This window comes from Physeter macrocephalus, chromosome 9 (genome assembly GCF_002837175.3).
Source record: "Physeter macrocephalus isolate SW-GA chromosome 9, ASM283717v5, whole genome shotgun sequence".
NCBI classification, from domain to species: domain Eukaryota; kingdom Metazoa; phylum Chordata; class Mammalia; order Artiodactyla; family Physeteridae; genus Physeter; species Physeter macrocephalus.
This window is the reverse complement of record NC_041222.1, coordinates 77,463,422-77,486,567: the sequence shown is the minus strand read 5'-3', so window position 1 is coordinate 77,486,567 and position 23,146 is coordinate 77,463,422. Positions and strand designations below refer to the sequence as shown.

General features: G+C 33.6%; 1 protein-coding gene across 6 annotated transcripts in view; it reads left to right on the top strand.

The window, feature by feature from the left end:
- AGTPBP1 (ATP/GTP binding carboxypeptidase 1) overlaps positions 1-23,146 on the top strand; it is a 181,559-nt gene that overhangs the window by 53,741 nt on the left and 104,672 nt on the right. For all 6 annotated transcript variants that reach the window (XM_028494101.2, XM_024132913.3, XM_028494099.2 and 3 more), the window contains exons 4-11: positions 2,431-2,498; positions 7,120-7,183; positions 7,591-7,737; positions 8,340-8,471; positions 10,219-10,312; positions 16,412-16,449; positions 19,695-19,903; positions 21,457-21,634. In XM_028494101.2, coding sequence (XP_028349902.1) covers positions 2,431-2,498; positions 7,120-7,183; positions 7,591-7,737; positions 8,340-8,471; positions 10,219-10,312; positions 16,412-16,449; positions 19,695-19,903; positions 21,457-21,634 — 930 coding nt within the window. The remainder of the gene's footprint in view (positions 1-2,430; positions 2,499-7,119; positions 7,184-7,590; positions 7,738-8,339; positions 8,472-10,218; positions 10,313-16,411; positions 16,450-19,694; positions 19,904-21,456; positions 21,635-23,146) is intronic.

The window sequence follows — 23,146 nt, the reverse complement described above, 5'->3', positions numbered from 1 at the left end:
AAATCAAACAGTGTGATACACCACGTTAACAAATTGAAGAATAAAAGCCATATAATCATCTCAATAGATGCAGAAAAGCTTTTGACAAATTTAAACATCTATTTATGGTAAAAACTCTCCAGAAAGTGGGCGTAGAGGGAACATACCTCAACATAGTAAAGGCCATATGGGATAAGCCCACAGTTAACATCATACTCAGTGATGAAAAGATGAAAGGATTTTCTCTAAAATAGGAACAAGACACGGATGCCTGCTCTCACCACTTTTACTCAACATAGTTTTGGAAGTCCTAGCCACAGCAATCAGAGAAGAAAAAGAAATAAAAGGAATCCAAATTGGAAAGGAAGAAGTAAAATAGTCACTGTTTGCAGATGACATGATATTATACATAGAAAACCCTAAAGATGCTACCAGAAACTACTAGAGTTCCTCAATGAATTTGGTAAAGTTTCAGGATACAAAATTAATATACAGAAATCTGCTGAATTTCTGTACACTAACAACAGAATATCAGAAACAGAAATTATGGAAACCATCCCATTTATCATCACATCAAAAAGAGTAAAACACCTGGGAATAAACCTACCTAAGAAGGCAAAAGACCTGTACTCTGAAAACTGTAAGACACTGATGAAAGAAATTGAAGATGACAAAAATAGATGGAAAGATATACCATGTTCATGGATTGGATGAATCAGTATTGTTATAATAACCATACTACCCAAGGCAATGTACAGATTCAGTGCAATCCCTATCAAAATACCAATGGCATGTTTCATAGAACTAAAACAAATAATTTCAAAATTTGTATGGAAACACAAAAGACCCCAAATTGCCAAAACAATCTTGAGAAAGAAGAACAGAGCTGGAGGAATCACACGCCCAGACTTCAGACTATACTACAAAGCAACAGTAATCAAAACAGTATGGTATTGGCACAAAAAACAGACACATAGATCAATGGAACAAGATAGAGAGCCCAGAAATAAACCCAGGTACTTAATCTATGACAAAGGAGGCAAAAATATACAATGGAGAAAAGACAGCCTCTTCAGTAAGTGGTGCTGGGTAAACTGGACAGCTGCATGTGAAAGAATGAAATTAAAACATTCTTTAATGCCATATACAAAAATAAACTCAAATTGGATTAAAGATCTAAAGGTAAGATTGGATACTATAAAACTCCTAGAGGAAAACATAGGTAGAACACTCTGACATAAATTGCAGCAATATTTTTTTGGATTCATGTCCTAAAGTAAAGTAAATAAAAGCAAAAATAAATAAATAAATGGGACCTAATTCAATTTAAAAGCAAAGGACACCATTGACAAAACAAAAAGACAGCCTTTTTTTTTCTATTTATTGTTATGAAAAGGATCATCTAGTTTCCATTTCTACGGAATGGGAGAAAATATTTGCAAATGATACGACTGATAAGGGATTAATATCTAATATATATAAACATGTAATACAACTTCACATAAAAAAAAAACATAGCCCAATTTAAAAATGAGAAGAACAACTGAACAGACATTTTTCCAAAGAGAAAATGCAGATGGCCAACAGGCATATGAAAAGATGCTCAATATTGCTAATCATCAGTGAAATGTAGCTCAAAACCACAATGAGCTATATCACCTCACACCTCTCAAAATGGCTATTATCAAATAGAACACAAATAACAAATGTTGGTGAGGATGTGGAGAAAAAACCCTTGTACACTGTCGTTGGGAATGTAAATTGTTGCAACCACTGTGGAAAACAGTATGGAGCTTTCTCAAAAAACTAAAAATAGAACTACCATATGACCCAGCAATTCCACTCCTGGGTATATATCCAAAAAACCCACAAAAACACTAATTTGAAAAGATATATGCACCCCAGTGTTCATATCAGCATTATTTACAATTGCCAAGATATGGAAGCAACTTAAGTGTCCATCAACAGATGAATGGATGAAGAAGATGTGATACACACAAACACACATACACACAATGGAATACTACTCGGCCATAAAAAAGGAACAAATTTTGCTGTTTGCAGCCACATGGACGGACTTGGTGGGCATTATACTAAGTGAAATAAGTCAGACAAAGAAAAATACTGTATAATATCACTTAAATGTGGAATCTAAAATATATAACAAGCTAGTGAATATAACAAAGAAGCAGATTCACAGATATAGAGAACAAACTAGTGTTACCATTGGGGAGGGAGGGAAGGGCAATATAGTGGTGAGGAGTGAGAGGTACAAAGTATTTGATGTAAGATAGGCCACAAGGATATGTTGTATACCATGGGGAATATTATCTAATATAATATAATTATAACTAATCTAATTAATATTAGTAAATGTTAACTGTGTGATAAAACTATATGTAATTTTTTTCTTTCATGTTTTAGAAGAAAACTTTTTTTCCTACTTTTCAGAAAAAACAAGGAGAGAAATGACAGCCAAAGGTTCTACAGGAATGGAAGTTCTGCTGTCAACATTAGAGGTAAGTCACTGACATGCTTTAATTATGTAGCTGTTAATAGCAACCAATACTGAGAGAAAAAAAATTACAAAGTACAAAATTTTTATCCTAGAGGTAGAGCCAATGAATGGAAGTTTGTTTTCTTTTTAAAATTATTTGGAACAGGGATATAAATATTCAACATATATTAGATAAACCTCTAAGTGTATTTCCCTATGATTATAATGATAACCATATTTTAAATCTTAACATGCCATTCAAATTGGTAATAGAAAATAAAGCATTGGTTGGAAATAAATCTGTAGCTTAGAATAAATGATTGAGGGACTTCCCTGGTGGTCCAGTGGTTAAGACTCTGCGCTTCCACTGCAGGGGGCATGGGTTCGATCCCAAGTCAGAGAACTAAGATCCTGCATAATGCGTGGCATGGCCAAAAAAAAAAAAAGATTGAAGTTGGAAATTCTCATTTATTCTGTTAGTTATTCATTTATGATTAAGTTCACTTCATACATTGGTTGAATAACTATATTATATTGATATTAATTAAGTTTAAATGCTAGTATAACAGTTTGGGGTGGATCAGCAAGGCATAGTCAGAATCAAGATTTTATATTTTATTCAGTGCAATGTTAAAAATAAGGAGTGAGTGAGTACATTGTATACCTTAGACTTAAACAATGTTATATGTCAGATTATATCTTAGTAGAACTGGAAAAAAAATGATCAGGGAGTGAGTTCGTGTGTGTGTGTGTGTGTGTGTGTGTGTGTGTGTGTGTGTGTGTGTGTTTTTTGACTGTGCTGCATGGCTTGTGGGATCTTAGTTCCCTGACCAGGGATGGAACCTGTGCCCTCAGCAGTGAAAGTGTGAAGTCCTAACCACTGGACTGCCAGGGAATTCTCTGTTGTTGTTTTTTTTTCCTTTAATTGAAGTGTAGTATTGATTTACAATATTATATATATATATATTTTTTTTTTTTTTTTTTTTTTTTGTGGTATGCGGGCCTCCCTCCGTTGCGGCCTCTCCCGTTGCGGAGCACAGGCTCCGGACGCGCAGGCTCAGCGGCCATGGCTCACGAGCCCAGCCGCTCCGCGGCACGTGGGCTCCTCCCAGACCGGGGCGCGAACCCGGTTCCCCTGCATTGGCAGGCGGACGCGCAACCACTGCGCCACCAGGGAAGCCCCAATATTATATTTTTTATAGTTTCAGATGTACGATATAGTGAATTCAGTATTTTTACAGTTTATACTCCATTAAACGTTATTACAAGATAATGGCTATAAATTCCCTGTGCTATACAATATATTCTTGTTGCCTATTTGTTTTATACATAGTAGTTTGTAACTCAATTCTGTACCCCTAATGTGCCCCTCCACCATCTTCTCTCCACACTGGTAACCACTAGTTTGTTTTCTGTATCTGTGAGAATGTTCCAATTTTGCTTTATACATTCATTTGTATTATTTTTTAGAGTTCACATATAAGTGATAGCATACAATATTTGTCTTTCTCTGTCTGACTTGTTTCACTAAGCGTAAAATTCTCTAGGTCCATCCACATTACTACAAATGGCAGAATTTCATTATTTTTTTATGGCTGAGTAATACTCTATTGTGTGTATATATATATATATATATATATACCACATTTTCTTTATCCATTCATCTGTTTATGGATACTTGGGTTGCTTCCATATCTTGGTTATTGTAAATAGTACTGCTATGAACATTGGGGTGCATATATCTTTTCAAATTAGTGTTTTTTTTTCTGGATATATACTCTGGATTGGAATTGCTGGGTCATTCTGTAGTTCTATTTTTAGTTTTGAGAAACCTCCATACTCTTTTCCACAGTGGCTGCACCAATATACATTCCCACCAACAGTGTACATGGGTTTTTTTCTCCACATCCTCGCCAACATTTGTTTTTTGTGTTCTTTTTGATGATAGCCATTCTGACAGGTGTGAGGTGATATATCATTGTTGTTTTGATTTGCTTTTCTATAATAATTATCCTTATTGTACATCTTTTCATGTGCCTTTTAATTTGTTGAGACTTGTGGCCTGGCATGTGATCTATCCTGGAGAAGGTTCCATGTGCACTTGAAAAGATTATGTATTCTGCTGTTTTGGGATGTAATGTTCTGTAGATACCTATTAAGTCCAGCTGACCTCTGGTGTCATTTAAGACTACTGTTGCCTTTTTGATTTTGTGTCTGATGAGCTGTCCAGTGATGTAAGTGGGGTGTTAAAGTCTTCTACTATTATGTATTATTGTCAGTTTCTCCTATATGTCTGTTAGTCATCACGAATTATTAGAGAAATGCAAATCAAAATCACAATGAGGTATCACCTCACACTGGTCAGAATGGCCATCATCAAAAAATCTACAAACAATAAATGCTGGACAGTGTGAGGAGAAAAGGGAATCCTCTTGCACTGTTGGTAATGTAATTTGATATAGCCACTATGGAGAACAGTATGGAGGTTCCTTAAAAAACTAAAAATAGAACTACCATATGACCCAGCAATCCCACTACTAGGCATATACCCAGAGACAACCATAACTCAAAAAGACACATGCACCCCAATGCTCATTGCAGCACTATTTACAATAGCCAGGTCATGGAAGTAACCTAAATGCCCATCGACAGACGAATGGATAAAGAAGATGTGGTATATATACACAATGGAATATTACTCAGCCATAAGTAGGAACGAAATTGGGTTTTTGTAGAGATGTGGATGGACCTAGAGACTGTCATTCAGAGTGAAGTAAGTCAGAAAGAGAAAAACATATATATTAACGCATGTATGTGGAATCTAGAAAAATGGTACAGATGAACCTGTTTGCAAGGCAGAAATAGAGACACAGATGTAGAGAACAAACGTAGGGACACCAAGGGGGGAAAGGAGGGGTGGGATGAATTGGGAGATTGGGATTGACATGTGTACACTAATATGTATAAAATAGATAACTAATGAGAACCTGCTGTATAGCACAGGGAACTCCACTGTACAGTAGAAACTAACACAACATTGTAAAACAACTATATCCCCCCCCCCAGAAAAAAACTATAGGGTGCGGTATAGTTTTGTACAAGGATGTATTATACAACATGGGGAATATAGCCAATATATTGTAATAACTGTAAATGGAAAGTAACCTTTTAAAATTGTATAAAATTTTTTAAAAATTAAAAATAAAAAACTGTATTCAAAAAAAAATTATCCCACTTCCCTGGTAAATGAGATAGCAGTGCAACTTCTATTCAGATTCCAGTGGCCTGAACTCAGTCACATGGCCCAAACCTAATTGCAAAACAGCTGGAAAATGTGATTTGGCTGTGTACCCAGGAAGAAGGTGAACACTCAGCAATACTGCTCCTGCCGCAGTCTATTCTTTTCTTTAACAAATGTTTGTCTCTCATTCTTCCAACTCCATCCCCAGTAAGCCAGTGGTCCAGTTAACACCCCCAGTGCTAAGACGAGGGTCTCTGGTTAATGTGTGGTCCTTTTTCTGGTCTGGATTTGACTTTCTGGTTCCATTAGTCTCTGCCCTTAAATGGTGAAGTAGACAGCACTTATTCCCTTTTGGAAAGGGGAAGAACAAGAGTTCCATTCCTGTCACTGATACATTGCAATTCCAAAATTCCTCTAAATAAGCACTGTAAAATCCTTCTACTCTGGGGATGAGGCAGTTCCTTGAATAGGCCACAGTTCTGCTGTCTGTGTGGTTTTCTTCATCCAAGCATTGCTTTTAGTAAGAGAAATATAACAAAAGTATAGTATTTAAACATTTTCTCTTATTAGATTGGTTGTTCAGACTTTGGGCAATAGTTACTTTTCTGCATTGTGGGTTGGAGTGTAAATTGCTCAATGAAGAGCAAGTTAGTAATATCTACTATCAAAATAAATGCCCATATCATTGACCCAGAAATTCCAGGAATTTATCCCATGTACAGTTGTACTTGCTTCCCTGTAAGTGTACGTACTTAGTTTTGGTTGCAATTTTTAATAACAAAAGATTTTAAAAATTTAAATATCCCATTGATAGGTGACTGGTTGCATAAACAATGGTATTGCCATGCAGTGGAATATATCATGTGGCCCTTAAAAAAGGATGAAGAAACTATTTATTGACATGTAAAAATATCAGTATAAAAAATAGTTATCTATAGAGCAGTAATACCATTTGGAGAAGTAAATCAATGTGTACATGTGTATTTACATGGATTACTTTTATGTGTGCACAGTATCTTGCTGGATGTATAAGAAATTGATAATGCAGTTACTTTTTGAGAAGGGAGCTCACTGGATAGTCACCATATGTACATTGTAGTGCCTTTTATATTTTGATACATTTATTTGTATTATCTATTTGGTAGAAGTTGATGAGATCAAATGACAAATTAATTCCTGTTGATAATAAGAAAATCATAGCTCAGATGATTTCCAAAAAATTTTAAGGGCAATAAGAAGAGACTGAAGTGATGTGTGAGAATAGTGAAAACCTGAATATGTTTATTCTTAGAGAAACCAAAAAGGTCATCTGTAAAATATAGGTGGTTCCCGACAGACAGAAAAAGTTTGGGAATCACAAAGTTACAATGTTTTAATAAAGCAAATAAACTATTTATTTCAGAACACGAAAGATCTTCAAACTACACTTAATATCTTAAGCATTCTTGTTGAACTGGTGTCAGCTGGTAAGTTTTTGTTTCCTTTGGTGTAATTTCTGTTTGTAAACAATGATCAGAAATGCATCATGTGTACTTTTTTTTGGAATTTTCTGATACTCATACAGAGGCTATTCTGAGTATTGGAATTTGGAAGCGAAAATGTCATACTCTTGTTGTTGCTTTGTTTTTGGTATCTTCTGGTGTCCCTCAAACCCATGTGTTTTAGAGCCTTGAAGGTAGAGTTTTGCATCACTTTTATTTATTGTCTGTGCTATTTTTTAAACTAACATAAAATAAAATTGTATTTTGATGCTATTTGTTTGCTTTCTGAAGTCATCACTTTTAATACTTCTTTAAAGCTAACAAGTTGTGATATCTAATATGTTATAGAAGAATTTGCGATTTCAACGTATTTCTTTCAAAAAACTTCTTAGGTGGAGGTCGAAGAGCGAGTTTCTTAGTCTCCAAAGGTGGTTCACAAATATTATTACAGTTACTTATGAACGCCAGCAAAGAATCTCCCCTGAATGAGGAGTTAATGGTGCAGATTCATTCCATTCTTGCAAAAATTGGACCAAAAGGTAAGGGTTTCGTTTGTATGACTATCAGGTGGAACTGTTTTTGTTATCAATTCTGTGTGCCTTGAAACTGGTAAATTTTACAATCTAAAATGCTACTGCTTTTTCTTGGTCTGAGTCATGGAATGCTTTTTACAGTCAACCAGTGACCTGTAAGAATTTAGGATCCTAAATTCCTGAGTAATTCTATTGCATATGGTGGAAAAAGGAAGAAAAAATGCGTTAAAGTCAGAAGTGTGTCTTGGTGTGTGTGTCCTTGGCATATATATGTTATAAAAGATACACATAACATGGATATTGTTGAGGCCAGAAGGAGGGAGTGTGGATGGGAATGCTTTGAGGAGCATGCAGGTAGAATGTGTTTGCTTTTCATTAACAGTCATCTTATAGTCACGTATCAGTGCCTAAAAAGCTTACAGACTAGTTAAGCTTTTAATCATAATCATTATAAGAAAGTGAGTACAGCTTTAATTATCTCATATCAACTTTTAGTTGATAATATGAATTTACAGTGTTAGTTTTAGAAATTTCATTGTTTTATGACATTTCATTTTATTCAAAAGTTATATATGAATAAATTGTGTTTGTTCTTTTTTTTTAAACAGACAAAAAATTTGGAGTGAAAGCTAGAATTAATGGAGCTCTAAATATAACCCTGAATTTGGTCAAACAGAATTTGCAGAATCATCGCTTGGTTTTGCCTTGTCTTCAGCTTTTACGAGTATATTCTGCCAACTGTGAGTATTTCAGAGCAGTGTTTAGTTAGCTCAGTGTTGTGAAGTTAACACAAAATGAAAATTTTGTACTTTAACTCCATAAATCTCTAAAATTTGTGGACAAGGAAAGAGAATATTTAATATGGCTCTTTGTAATTCTAACCCCCCACCACAAAAGTGAGGTAGGGTAAGAAGGTGAGCTGACAAAATCTTCAGAATTCTCATTAATTCCCCCAGTTTGTAAAGGCATGTAGTAAGGGGAATGAGTAGGTGGCCTGTGGAAAAGATTTGGAGGAATATGAGGATGTTGGCAGCTGGAAAAACTGCTATGCCTATTTGGATTTTCACAGATGAGAGGAAAATTGAGAAGGAAGAAATGCGGTGGCATAGTCACCTGGAGCTAATTCTCTTCAGTAATGAATAGGGAAGTAGCAGAACTGAAAATAAATAGCACAGGAGCCTCTGAGGAAGCTGGAGAAAACAGTAACCACAGGGAGAGAGTCTCAGATGAAGTGTCTCCCAATGGGCATGCACACACACACATTCTCTCCCTCTCTCACTAATGTAATATTAGGTCCCAAGCCCCTGAGGTATGGATTTTCTTCTATTCCCTGACTATGGGATTGGAATGATTAACAAAACACCCAGAATTGAGACTGTACAGTACATATTATTGCAGAACATCATCACAAAATAATGATAATCAAAGTGGTAGATGTGTGTGTGTGTATTTATTTATCTGTATCTATACTTTGACAGTATAGCTAAAGGTGTACTCACAGGAATAGTTTTGAACACTTAAATAATTAACACTTTAATTAAGAAGCAAAAAAAAATAATAATAATTAAGAAGCGCATAAGGAAATGAATTAATTGGCTGTTTAAACAAAGAAATTAGGAACAGAGCAATAAACATAAGGAAAGCAGAGGAATGAAATAGTAAAGAAAAAATACGTTATGAAATCTTCAAAAGTTGATTTAAAAAATAAAACAATTGGATTAAAATTAAAACAGATAAACCACTGAATGAAGAAAAAAGGAAGACAAAACAGACTAAAATTAGAAGCGATAATGGAGTAATAAACAGGTATAGGGGAAATTAAAATTGTCATACAAAACTTTAGGAACTACATTTTCGGTGGCATTTTACGTAATTAGGCACCAGGAGGCCAGTAAACAGTGTATCTATAATTTTTAAATAATATTTGTTCAGGATTGAAAATGTTAGGCACAATTTTTTGGTTAGGTAATTATTTGCATGTTCTGTCTAAAGTGGTTACCTTTTTTCCCTGCTGCAGTCGCTTTAGTTAAGGTCCTCATTACCTCTCACCTAGACCACAGTCTCCTAACGTGTCTCTCAAATCCATCTTTCCTACATTGCTGTTAGATCTGACCTGTATCTAAAATGCAGATCTGATTTGTTGTTCCTTTTGGGTAATTCCCTGCAGTTGAAAGAATTAACAACTTCTAAGACCTTTCATAATTTGTTTTAACTTCTTTTCCCACCTCATCTTCACATTGGCATGCCTTTGTCTAACACTTTGTTTTAACAACATGTAACTGCAATTTCCCTGCAACTTCCCATTAAAAAATAAAGCAAAAAAACCCCCTTCCTTTGAAGTATTGACTAAGGTGGACTTTACGAGGGATTTGAGTTCACATTTACTAAACAATTTGTATATATTTTTGGCTATGTATCACACGTATATACATTTCTACTCACTGAGGTTTTTAAATCACTTTACATCTTTTTTTTTCACCTTCCCAGCTGTGAATTCTGTATCCTTAGGGAAAAATGGAGTTGTGGAACTGATGTTTAAAATCATTGGACCATTTAGTAAGAAGAATTCCAGTCTTATGAAGTGAGTAAATGTTTTAAGTGTAAATAGAGGTATACCCTTTGTTATTTTGGGCCTTACCATCTTGATCTGTACAATGAGCAGGTTGAGTTAAATTGTATCTAGGGTCCTTTCTCAGTTCTTAAATAGTGATTTAATTATGATAAAGATTTTCTTTAGTATAAAGTTTAATCTTCAAAAATATATCAAAATTAGATAAATTCATTGAACATAGTGTTATGGAAATTTAGACTTGAACATTCCTAGATACTATAATAGGAAAAAAGGCCATTTATAGAGTATCGTTCATTCAGAAACATTTATTGAGTGCCTACTATATTCCCTACCCAATTTTACAGTCTTTTAATGACTGCTTCTTTCAGTCTTACAATTATCTGGATATATTTTAAATTTATACATTTCTTTTTTGTCAAAACCATGTTATTCTTTTTCTTACTTTGAGATATGTATATATATCTCAAAATATGTGTTATATATGTGTGTATTTGTGTGTGTGTGTGTATATATACACACATCCATAAATAAAAAATAAATATACACACACACATGCACATATTCATTTGTAGGTCTCTCAACCTCAGAAAATGAAAGCAGTTTCAGTTATTTCATTATATTTAGTACTTTCTTAGGCCAAATTAATGGTCATTCTTTAAAAAAAAATTTTATTATGGAATTTTTCAAATACAGCATTTATATTATATTAATTATTACTTATTACATTCAACAGTTATCAACATTCTGCCACGTTTGTTTCATTTATTCCCCCTCCAGACCTTTATTTATTTTTCCTGGGGTATTTTTAAGCAAATCCCAGATGTTATCCACGTATATATGAATTTCTGTAAGCAAATACCAGATATTTTCTCACTTTTCCCCTAAATACTTCATTATGTAACTCTGCTAAATAGGGACCTAAAAAATAACCATAATACTATAATCATACTCAACAAAATGATTAATTCCCTAACACAACCCAAAATCCAGTGTGTTTAGTTTTCTCCAGTTGTCTCCAAATGCTCTTTAAAGCAAATATCAGCCATGACATTTATACTGTAAGTTCTTTAGTATGATCGCTATCAGACATAGTTTTTTTCTTTTAGTGTTACCAAAGTATCATTTCTTTGTTCAACAATATTAATAATTCTTTAAGATCATCTAATATTTTCTGATTGTCTAAGGAATGTCTTTTTTTTACAGTTGGCTTGTTCAAATCAGGATCCAAATAAGGACCCTACATTCTACTTAATTGATAAGTCTTGTAATTTTTTGCAGTCAATAACAGTCCCCCTACTTTTCCGTTCTGTTTTGTTTATTTGTTGAAGGAACTGGGTGGCATCTTATAGAATGTCCCAACATAGATTAAGATGACTGTATACTGGGGTCACTTAATTTGTACATATATCCCTCAAATTTTCTGTAGACTGATGGAGCTTGAGGCTTGATTAGATTTGTTTTTTTTTAACGGTCAAAATATTTCATAGGTGGTGCTGTGTCTCTGTTTTGCACCACTTAAAATCATTGAGTTGAAATGTTCCATCCCCTTTCACCTAAAAACGTAGCAATATTTCATAGCATTGCCTGATCCATTATTTCTTAAAAGGTTCCAAAATAGTGACTCTTCTAATTTTCTCATTCTTTCTACTTTTATTAGCTGTGATTCTTTTATAAGGAAGAACTTGTCCACATCAACTATTTGGTTAAATTTTACAAATGAATAATGTCCAGAACATACCCAGTCTTTTCACCCTTTCTTAATAAAGGTCAGATATTTAACTTTTACCCTTCTTGAAAATGGAAGCTTACTTGCACATATAATTATTTATTAAATATTATTTGGTGGGATGACAGCATATTTACTTAAATAAAGATCATACACACAGTCTTAGAGCATCTGATGAAATGGGACAAGATAAAGAAAATGATTGTTCACAATTAGTAAAACCTACTTCCAGAATTGATGTAGTGTAGTGAGTGGGCTCTGGAGCCCGGCAGAACTGGATTTGCGTGTTAGCTCTTACTGACTTCATGATATGAAGTAAGTTGCCTAACTTTTTATGCCCCAGTGTCCTGTCTGTAAAATGGTAGTATTTGTGCCTACATCATAAGGTTGTTATGAGGATTTAATGAGGTGATTCTTGTAATTAGCACAATGCCTATATTAATGCAGTATAATTAGTTTAGGTAAGTAATGTAGTAATGTGGATGTGAATGAATCCTAGTTAATATTAAAAATATATTCTTTATCTTTAAAATTGTTATGCCTTTTCTCTTCTTGATCTTTAAAGTACTTTAAAATTAATCTTTATCTTGGTTATGATCTCCTACTTAAGATCTACATTACTCTATTGTAACCAAGTTACCAAATCTAATATAAAAAGTTCCTAGGAGAAAAGAACATTTCACAAGTATCTGTATAATATACAACATGGACTATTTCCAAAACCATGTAGAAATCAGTGGGTCTAAACTTCTGAGAAAGGAATGTAAGTTATCTACATTATTCCTTCATTCTTTTTTCTATATTTTAAAAAGAAAAACTCTTTAGACTTTATTTTTAGTTTAAAAAGGATAAACCATTCATTGACCAGACATCTATATCATGATTCCTTTATTATTTTGAATAATTGTAGGATCTCCCCCTTAATTGAACAATCTCAACATCTAGAGTATTTGTATACCAGTTCTTCCTCCCCTTAATGCCCTGCATTTAGTTAGTTGAAGAACATTGAGGGTTATTATTTATGTTTGAAGAGCAGCACTTCCCTTTAGAATTTCCTTTCCTTTCCAATTTTAGGTTTTGGATTTAAACATTGTTAATCTAGAAGGAAGCAACGCTAAAAGTTATTGTAACTCTTTCTGAGTTTCACTACAGGTTTGGAGGTTATTGCAAGGATTGACGCCTCCCCAACTTAAATAACTTCATGAGTACCTGGGGCTTCAGTTTCTCCTCCCTCACTGCTCCCAAATGAATAAGTCACAGGCTGCTTTTAAAGCCATTGTTAGGGCTTCCCCGGTGGCGCAGTGGTTGAGAGTCCGCCTGCCGATGCAGGGGACACGGGTTCGTGCCCCGGTCCGGGAGGATCCCACATGCCGCGGAGCGGCTGGGCCCGTGAGCCATGGCCGCTGAGCCTGCGCGTCCGGAGCCTGTGCTCCGCAACGGGAGAGGCCACAACAGTGAGAGGCCCGCGTACTGCAAAAAAAAAAAAAAAAAAAAAAAAAAAGCCATTGTTAGTTGTGTTATTCTGTGTGGGACTTATGAAGACAGAAAAATATATGAGGAAGTATAAAATATTGGTGCTGAGAAATTCTAATCAACATATAAAAATGTACTTTTCAATAAATACTATTCTGTAATTGTTGGGTAACTTTTATATTATAAATTCATACTGGCATATAACTGACATAGAATTACAGAGATTCCTTTGTACTGAAGTTTTTAAAAATACCTTTTAAAAAACATCTTGGGAAAACTGTCAAGACGACTTTGCACCAGACTTCATAATTTCTTTTCATCTAATGGGGCTGTGGAGCAAGCATGATGGGCAGAGGAATTGGGTGCATACCCAGTTTCAGCAGTGTTGAAGAATGAACAGCAAGAGAAAAACCTGTACTTTAAGGCTTAGGAAATGTCAGAGCACTTCTGTTTGGTTCAAATGTGTTGTAAACAACTGCCAGCAGGCAGAAAGACTGTTTCTGAAAGTACTGTTAAGATTTTTAAAATTTTGAATTAAGACTTAGCTGTAGATGGGAAAATTCTGAGTTCATTGCAGATGATTGCCTCTAAGCGATTGTATTAGTTTCCTAGGACTGTTGTAGCAAAGTACCTAGTAAAAAGTTGGTAGTTTACAATAACAAATTTATTGTCTCTGGAGGCTGGAAGTTCAGAATCAACTTGTCAGCAGGACCAGTGTTCCCTTTGTAACCTGCAGGGGAGAACCCTTCCTTGCTTATTCCTAGCTTTTGGTGGTTTGCTGGCAATCTTTAGTGTTCCTTGGTTGTAGGTGCAACATTTCAGTCTCTGCCTCTATCATCTTATGGTGTTCTCTCCTTGTGTGTCTGTCTTCAAATAGTCTTCCCTCTTTTTATAAGAGCATCAGTCTTGATGGATTAAGGGCAGTCTACTCCAGCATGACTTCATTTTAACTAATTACATCTGCAAAGACCCTGTTTCCAAATAAGGCCACGTTCTGAGGTGCTAGAGGTTTGGACTTCAACATATCTTTTTGGAGGAGACTGACATTTCTGATTTCATAATTTTCTTTCTCAACAAGAATCTTGTATGATTTATTTTTCATATCACTTAGTTTTTTTGTGACCCTAGGCATATTATATTCTGAAATCCTTAGTTTCCTTATTCATAAAATGTGCCAATTCTATGGACTAGGAATTTTTTTTTTAAAGAATTAAACTAGAAAACACATATACAAGGCATGTGTAACAATTTTTGGCATTTATCAGGTCTTGCTGAATGAAGTCTTCTTTTCTTTTTTTCCCCAAAATTGCCATTGTACTTAGAAGATCCATTTAGTTCTGATTTTGACCAATTTAAAAGTCATCCTTATTCTGATAGTTTTATAGTCTTAAGTGCATTTTATTGCATAATTATAAGATTGTGAAAAGTTTCTTACTGATGATTCAGTGCTGTGAAAATTCTGTTATAATTTTATACTTTTCATTTACTTTTAACTTGCCATTACCAAAACTGCACATTGTTTTGAGAAAGTTACATGCAGGAGTTTATATTTTTTAGAGCTTATACTGTTGTTTTTATTTTACAAATGTTATCATAAATAAATGTTTATATGGTTGCTTTGTGTCAATAACCAAAATGTAACTGTTAACAACTTGCTCTAGAGGGTAGCAGTAATGAGCATTTATTATAAATGAGCACTTAGTCTGTACCTAATCCTGGATTATTGTTTCAGGTTTTATTTTGAACCAATATCCATCTTAAATCAGTATCCGTTTTAAATCTTCTAAGTCATCTTAGAAGTCATCATCTGGTCACGCCATGTGTACCACTAATGTGTATGCAGCTTTATTAACTTTATTACCTTGTTTTCAGTTTTAATTTCTTGAGTAGTTTTTCCATAGATATGTACATGTTATTACATTATCTAGATTGTAAAATTATCTGTGAAAGAGATAACTTTGTTTTCTAATTTTAAACCCATGAAGAACCTGCTACTGTGGGTATCTAGTAGGCATTCAACAAATGCTTAGTGATGAGTGAAATGCTTAAATTTGACAGTGTACATATTTTTATGCAAATTAATTATCCTTGTTGAAATCTTACTAAGAGGTACTGGCTTAAATTTTTAAAGTTCCTGAAAGTTCCATTTCTTCAGTAACTCATTTTTAAAAAAATATTTGAATTACAGATTTTCCACAGTGATGTTATATATATTTTTAAAGCTGCTTAATGGCCACTGATTTCACTGTGTGTAACTGCATATTTATATTCAAAGACTATATAAGTCCTCTAATGGGCAGTGAGAATTTTTGAGATGTTAATTAGGTCATTATTCTCTTTGGTGCCGTATGGCTGAAAAATGTTAAGGGTTTATACTTCCTCTCCCCAAACCTCCTAGATCCAAAATATTTTACATGTGTTATCACATTAAATGTTAGGATTATTGCTTGATAGAGCTAAAATACTTTAAAGTCAGATAGCTACAAATATCTATAGAATTTTGTAGTTGCAAACTTTGTGTTAAAACTTGTTTTTGTTTTAATTTTTTTGTGAATCAGAATCTATGATTCTTAGTATTATTCCTTTGTGAACTCTGTCCCAGTCAGACACAGGTACAATGATTCCATTCGCCTAACCTCCGATACGAAGACTTAGACATTGTTAATTTTCTTCTTTTTCTTTCTTAAACATTTTTTTTGGTGCTTTTTTGTTGATATTTCAATCGTCCTCATATCCAATTTTAACCTGAAGGAAGTGAGGCATATAGAGAAACACCATATGTAATTGATTATAACAGGAATGACATTTGGAGTAGATACTAATTACTTATCTGAAAAGATTGTATGAATTTACTATTGTAGATTAATTTTACTAGTTTTGTTGTTGTTTGTGTTTTCTCATGTTGACAGGGTTGCTTTAGACACTCTTGCTGCATTGCTAAAATCAAGTAAGTTTTTAAATACTAGAAATACTAGATACTATTTTTCTGAGTATTCTATCTACTATGTTAAAGAAACTGGAAATGTAGATTTAGTTTATGTTTATAAAGCTTGTTCATAATAATTTAATGTCAAAGTTGATTTTATCTTTTAATACAGTTGATTGATATACATCATAACTAAGATCATTTATGTTTATTGAGCTCTAATTTATCAGTACAGTTATATAATTTATTCAAGTATATTGACTTCCTTTTTCTAAGTTACTTTTATAAACATAAAGCCTTGTTAGTAGGGGAAAGTAATATGTAAATATTATACAGTATCATTTTGAAAAAGTGATGCTAACATGGCCTTGAGAACATCTACCATGAAGAGTATCTTTGACAACTACTGTCCCTATATAACATATGATTTTCAGTTAGGACCTCTTTATTAGAAGTTTTATTTCTACCATAAAATTCAAATTTATAACATTAAAAATGACTTAATGTAAATTTACATTTTACTAAATGCATTTACAGACTAAAGCACAACTTTTTTAATCTTCAAAATTGAAGTATTGGAGGAAATGTGTCTTAACACAATATGGTGCTTTTGGAGAGTAACCATCTGCATTATGTGCTTTTTTTCTCTCCATGATATTCAGTGTCTGTATTTTAAATATTAATTTTTGTTAGCACTCCCATTCCCCCATTCCATTGGTTGATTAAGTTAACATCTTATTTAACCACAATAACATTTAGTCCTAAAGATCTATGTTAATGGCTTGCAATGTTACTTTTCCCCAAAACTGTCTATTGATGGTGAGACCAACTTGCCCTTAAGTTTGATGAGAAGGACAGTAGCAAATGATGAATTGATTGAGAATCTGATATTTGGTAATGATTTATTAAATTTAAAGAATCACCTTAGGTATTAGTATTATATACTAGAGTGCATAAAATTCAGTTAACAGTTTTATCCTTGAAATGATATGTGTGTTATTCAATTAGATTAGCTATGTAGCTTTGTTTTCATATATGATGTGATAAATTTTAGACCAAGATTAGAATATTTGGATTAATTTCAAAGATATCTGTAGCCTTGCTTTGATGTGCCCTCCCTGCCTTTGTGGTTCAAATTGTTTAAAGATTAATTTTTAAATTAATGGCATATTTTTTGATTTAGAGTAGATTAAAATAGCCATTAAAAACTAAACTCTTATTAAAGCTTACTAATTTTCAGAATCACTGATGACAAAGTCACTAATTCGAAGTCAGTAAAAACTGAAACTCTAAGTTTCAAGTATTTTTAGAAATCATTTAACCTAAAATGACTGAAATGCTGATATCTTCAGTTTTAAATAATAAGCTTCGTTTTACTCCCTCCCTTCTTCTCCTTCAAAGGAGGATGGTGGACAAACATATCTGTTTGCTCCATGAGGTAAAAGAGTAACTGACAAGTAAATGATCCTGGATTGCAGATAGCTCTGCTCACTTCTCTTAAGAGTCACTCAGCACCTGTGTTTGAGTTATGCACAAGTTTTTTATTTGATCTTCAATAAAGAATTTAAATATTTCTCATAAATACCATTTAGGCTTTTGGGAATTCCAGTGGAAACACAGTTTGTAATAGGAGTTACAGTGATTCTTAAAAGACATTATGATAGTAATATCTTTTAAGTATTACTGGTAATACTAAAAAGCTAGTAAGCTAAAGGCTTATATATTCCAATTGGTGTAAACAAAATGTGTATATTTGTTTAAAATACATGAAACTATTGTTAGTCAGAACTATTGAACTGTTCTATAGATAGCCACAGCCTTAGCAAACTAGCTCTTCCGACACAACAGAGGTATTAAACCTTTTACATAAGAAAGTGCCCCCCTCCGGCCCCTGTGAGTTTCTTCCAGCTCTCAAATATCAGAACATAATTTCTAAGAGGGCATTAATAAGTTTGTTGATCTCAGTGTCTTATGTTTTAGGTGGGTATTAGCACATTTAAAACTGTAGTAATTCTTTCAGGCAACTAAAAGCAGCACAGCCTTACTGTTGCATTATCTTAGTGTCCATGCCATGAGCCAGGTGGTCATTTTATATGTAAATGTAGATGAGGAAGAGATTGGTATTTATTTCTGATTAAACAACCTCAGATGGGTTGGTATTCCACATTATCTTGCACTCTTATCATTGGCCCAACCATGTGGTGCTGGGTGGCTCAGGATGTTGCTAAGATATGATTCCCTTGCTCTCATCTTAGTGAAATGCACCCTTTTGATTAAAAATCTTAAATGTTAACATTAAAAAAATGAAGTACATCAAATTTATGGATTTATTTCTGTTAATTTTACCCCAATAAAATTGAGTGTTTACAAAAACAATTTTTGATGCAGTTTTTTCATATATTAAAAAATTAATGACAGGGGCTTCCCTGGTGGCGCAGTGGTTGAGAGTCCACCTGCCGATGCAGGGGACGCGGGTTTGTGCCCCGCTCCGGGAAGATCCCACATGCCGCGGAGCGGCTGGGCCCGTGAGCCATGGCCACTAAGCCTGCGCGTCCGGAGCCTGTGCTCCGCAACGGGAGAGGCCACAACAGTGAGAGGCCCGCGTACCGCAAAAAAAAAAAAAAAAAAAAAAATTAATGACAATAAAGCACTATCTTCTAATCATATAATGCTTCTTACATTTCACTTACTAAAAAGTTGTTTAAGTACTTTTCACTTAGCTTTGTTGTGGCATGGATATTTATATAATTGTGGGGGTAATTAAAATTTAAAGTAATTTCAATAGAAACACATAAAATTTGTAGTAGGAGCTACAATCCAATGGAGTTTATTTCACACAAAGATTGTAATAGAAGTTGCGATAATGATAATGGCTTTTACAAAATCATAGTCACAGCTAGTGAGTTAAAGGCTTATATATTCCGTTTGGTGTAACGAAAGTCAGTATATTCATAAGTTTTAAAATATATGAAAGTTTTGTTAGCATTAACATGTAAAACTATTACAACCTTAATTGTGTTAAAGATATTTTGATATTTATTAACCACAAAACAATATATGGGCAGGTTTCTGGAAAATTACCTGGAACTTGTCATATTTATTTTGTTAGCTAAAAAATATTTAAATATGTGGTTGCCATTTTTTTTTGGAAAAAAAGTATTGTAAGACTTTATTCCAGTATTGTGGTTATGTTTTTAATTTGACTTATTCTACCAGTGTCTCTTATTATTTAAAAAATATTCTTTCTCAATTTTCTTTTGTTAAAGAAACAAATGCCAGGAGAGCTGTAGACAGAGGATATGTCCAAGTCCTTTTAACAATTTATGTAGATTGGCACCGCCATGATAATCGGCATAGAAACATGCTCATTCGAAAAGGAATTTTACAGAGTTTAAAAAGTGTTACAAGCATCAAGTTGGGAAGAAAAGCATTTATTGATGCCAATGGGATGAAAATTCTTTATAACACTTCACAAGTGAGTTTTAAATTTTCTTCCTATTATTATGATTATCTATTAATGATAGGATTTGGTTCTTAAGAATACTTAGTATTCCTAAAAATACTCAAAAAGTATGATAAATATATTAAAAAAATCCGAAAGCCAAAAGGCACAATCGTTTCTCAAATGTGACATCGACTGAGTTCGAGAAAGTGCTCAGTGCATATCTCTGCAATATGAGGTTTTTTCCCCGCTACGTAAAAGGAAGATGTATATAAATCTCTCCACTGGGCAGGAAGGGATTCCATATAGCCACGTTTTCTAAGGTGTGTAGTTGGCTGTACTCAGTTTTGTATGTTCCCCTCATAAGTATTCACGAATCCTTTATGGCTGGTAAGGCAGATACGGTGTTTGTTCTCAGTCTTTCTTCTGGAGAGAATATTTTTAAATAGTGCAGGTACAGAAGTGAAACCTGGAGTTAGGAATCCTGGTTCTGCCAGCCATCTTATGCATAAACCTTCTCAACAATATCTTTAGCAAGATTCTAGCATCTGTAGAAGACTGTCAGTTATGGAGAGTGGGGATATTGCAAAGTAGCCTTTTATTTTTACAAGGCTATAATTATTAGAACAAAATCTGTCTTGAAAATTCCAACCAGTCAACTTGGTTGTTCCCTCTTGGTCTTACATACAACAAATAATCTTTTTCTGTGTGAGAGTAGTTAAGAACACATATTTTATGTTAACTCTTAGCTTTTTCTTTTCTAGATCAATCACATGCACTTATTTTTTACTATTCCTAATATAGACAGTGATGGATATTTGATATATGAGGAAGAATTGGGTGACTTTGTTTATGCCGCTTCACATTTATGAGCCTTAGTTTTTCATCTGTTTTGACAGGTCAGGTGTGAAGATTTCTATTGAAAATTTCACAGGTTATCAAAGTGCCATCTAAAGCCATCTAAATGTCAATTGTCAATAATAATATCAGTGTTATATGAAATAGTTTCAAATTCCCTGTTCACTAGTCCTTCTCAAGATTAGATACCAGGATAGCAAATTAAACTCTTAAAACTTAAAATTGTGATATTCAGGCTATTCTTTTATAAGTTGAACAGCTAACTTATTAGGGGTGCATGATAACTGATAGAATTTTGAGAAAGGCTCAGCCAAATGCACATTCCTTTTTATTTTTTACACCTTTCTTAATTTCTTAATCTTTCTTCTTTTTTTCTTCTTCCTTTAAATTTTCATTTTTATTTTATACCCTAGGCTTGCTAAATGCTCCCTAAGTCACTCATAGATACTACTTAGTACTTTGGTGACTTCTGGTACCAAAGATGGTACTGATTTCTGCTTAGTTAAAATATTTAAGGAAAATTACTGCTAAATTTGCCATATGAGGTTCTTACTTGCAGAGAGATATTTCTGATTAGTCAAAGCTGTTTTATAATTATGTTAAAAATATTGGTTTTTGTGATATTTGCCTTTTGAAAATTATTAATATATTACTTTCCGAAGTCATGTAAAATTGTTTCAATTATTCACCAAAGGCACGTTATCTTTTTTTCTTTTCTTATAAAACAGGAATGTTTGGCAGTCAGGACCCTTGATCCTCTTGTCAACACCTCCAGTCTGATAATGAGGAAGTGTTTCCCTAAAAATCGCCTGCCACTCCCAACGATTAAAAGTTCTTTCCATTTCCAGTTACCAGTTATTCCTGTTACTGGACCTGTGGCCCAGCTCTACAGTTTACCCCCTGAAGGTAGGACCACATGCTTCTTAGAAGCTGGCTTTCAGTGGTTATTGGAATTGTGTGACTTTATCTGTTTTTGTTTTTGTTCATCTCCTTAGCAAAAGAAGGCTTTAATAAACATGATAAACTTCCGTATTATTTTTTAGTTAATAAATATTTCTTCAAATATAAGAAATTGAGATTGAGTAATTAAGGGAAGGAATGTGGGGTGTACTACATATGTGGAAATGTGAATTGTGAAAAACTTTAAACACCACACAGGAACAGTATTTGATAGTTTATATAAATTTTCAAAATCTAAGAATGTAAACATTAACTGTTTAGGTAATTATATTTGAGCTTAACATTTGTAGCTTTTTAATGAACTTCATTTTTTAAAGTTAAAGATGTCTAATCATCAAATATGTTACGGTTTATGTTTAACAAAACTTGCACAGTTACTTACCTGATAGAAAATTTGAAAATATCATAAATTGGCTCTTTGTCATTTTTGGTGCAATATTGTGTACATAACAAAGGAAGTAAGAGTTTCCACTTCTTAATGTGGGGGAAAAGCAGAATTTTTTTGATAAGACATAGCAAAATTAAAAAGAGAAAGTAGTCTAGGCTATTAATAGAATTTCTAAAGTATTTTCTTGTTAGGTGATCACTTTTTTAAAAAGTAAGAGGTTTTTAATTATATTTGAAAGCAACTCTTTGAAGTAAGTGATTTAAGAAAATTTTCAAGTAATTATAATTAGTTTATTATCCTTGATATAGATTTACCTATGGTATATATCACAGAGTTCACTGTTATGATTTCATTTCTAAAGTATTTAATTATTAAAGTAGAAGTTTAGTCTACACAAAATATCAAAATGGATTATTCAGAAACTTCCTTTAAAAGGTTTAAAAATCTAAGTCTGGGACTTGATTAAACATAGCTAAATGAAAACAGTGATCTAATTGCTTCTTCTCATGCCATTTAAAATTGCCAACAGACTTCAAAAATAGGGGAAAAATCTGTACTGAATCTGAAAACTAGATAAAAGGAGAATTCTCATAGAATAAACATAGGGTGTGCAACAAACATGTTGGAGAAAAGAATAGATTAAGGAAGAGTGTCAACTCTATTCACCCTTCTATGAAATGCAGTATCTCTGGCTCCAGGTTGAGGGCCACTAGTACCTAATTTGGAGGGACAGTCAAGGAGCTGTTGGAATTTCTTTCTCTCTCAATGTAGGATTATGGAGGTTTAAGTGGTAGTCTAACTGGTAGAAAGCTTGTGAGACTTTGCTATATGTGGCAGGTAGTAACACTGGGAGAGAGATAGGATATGCTCCGGACTGTTCCTTGTTCAGTGTCCAGAATAATCACATGGATAGAGAAAGCTGACTTGTAGTGCAGAGAATATATCAAACATGGGGAAAAAAAAGACAGAGATAATATTTTTCTGAGGGCTGCTTTTCTGCATCATTTCAGACTGATGGATCACTGAACTAGAAATGGAGACTTTAATTGACTAAGAAGGCTTCATGAATA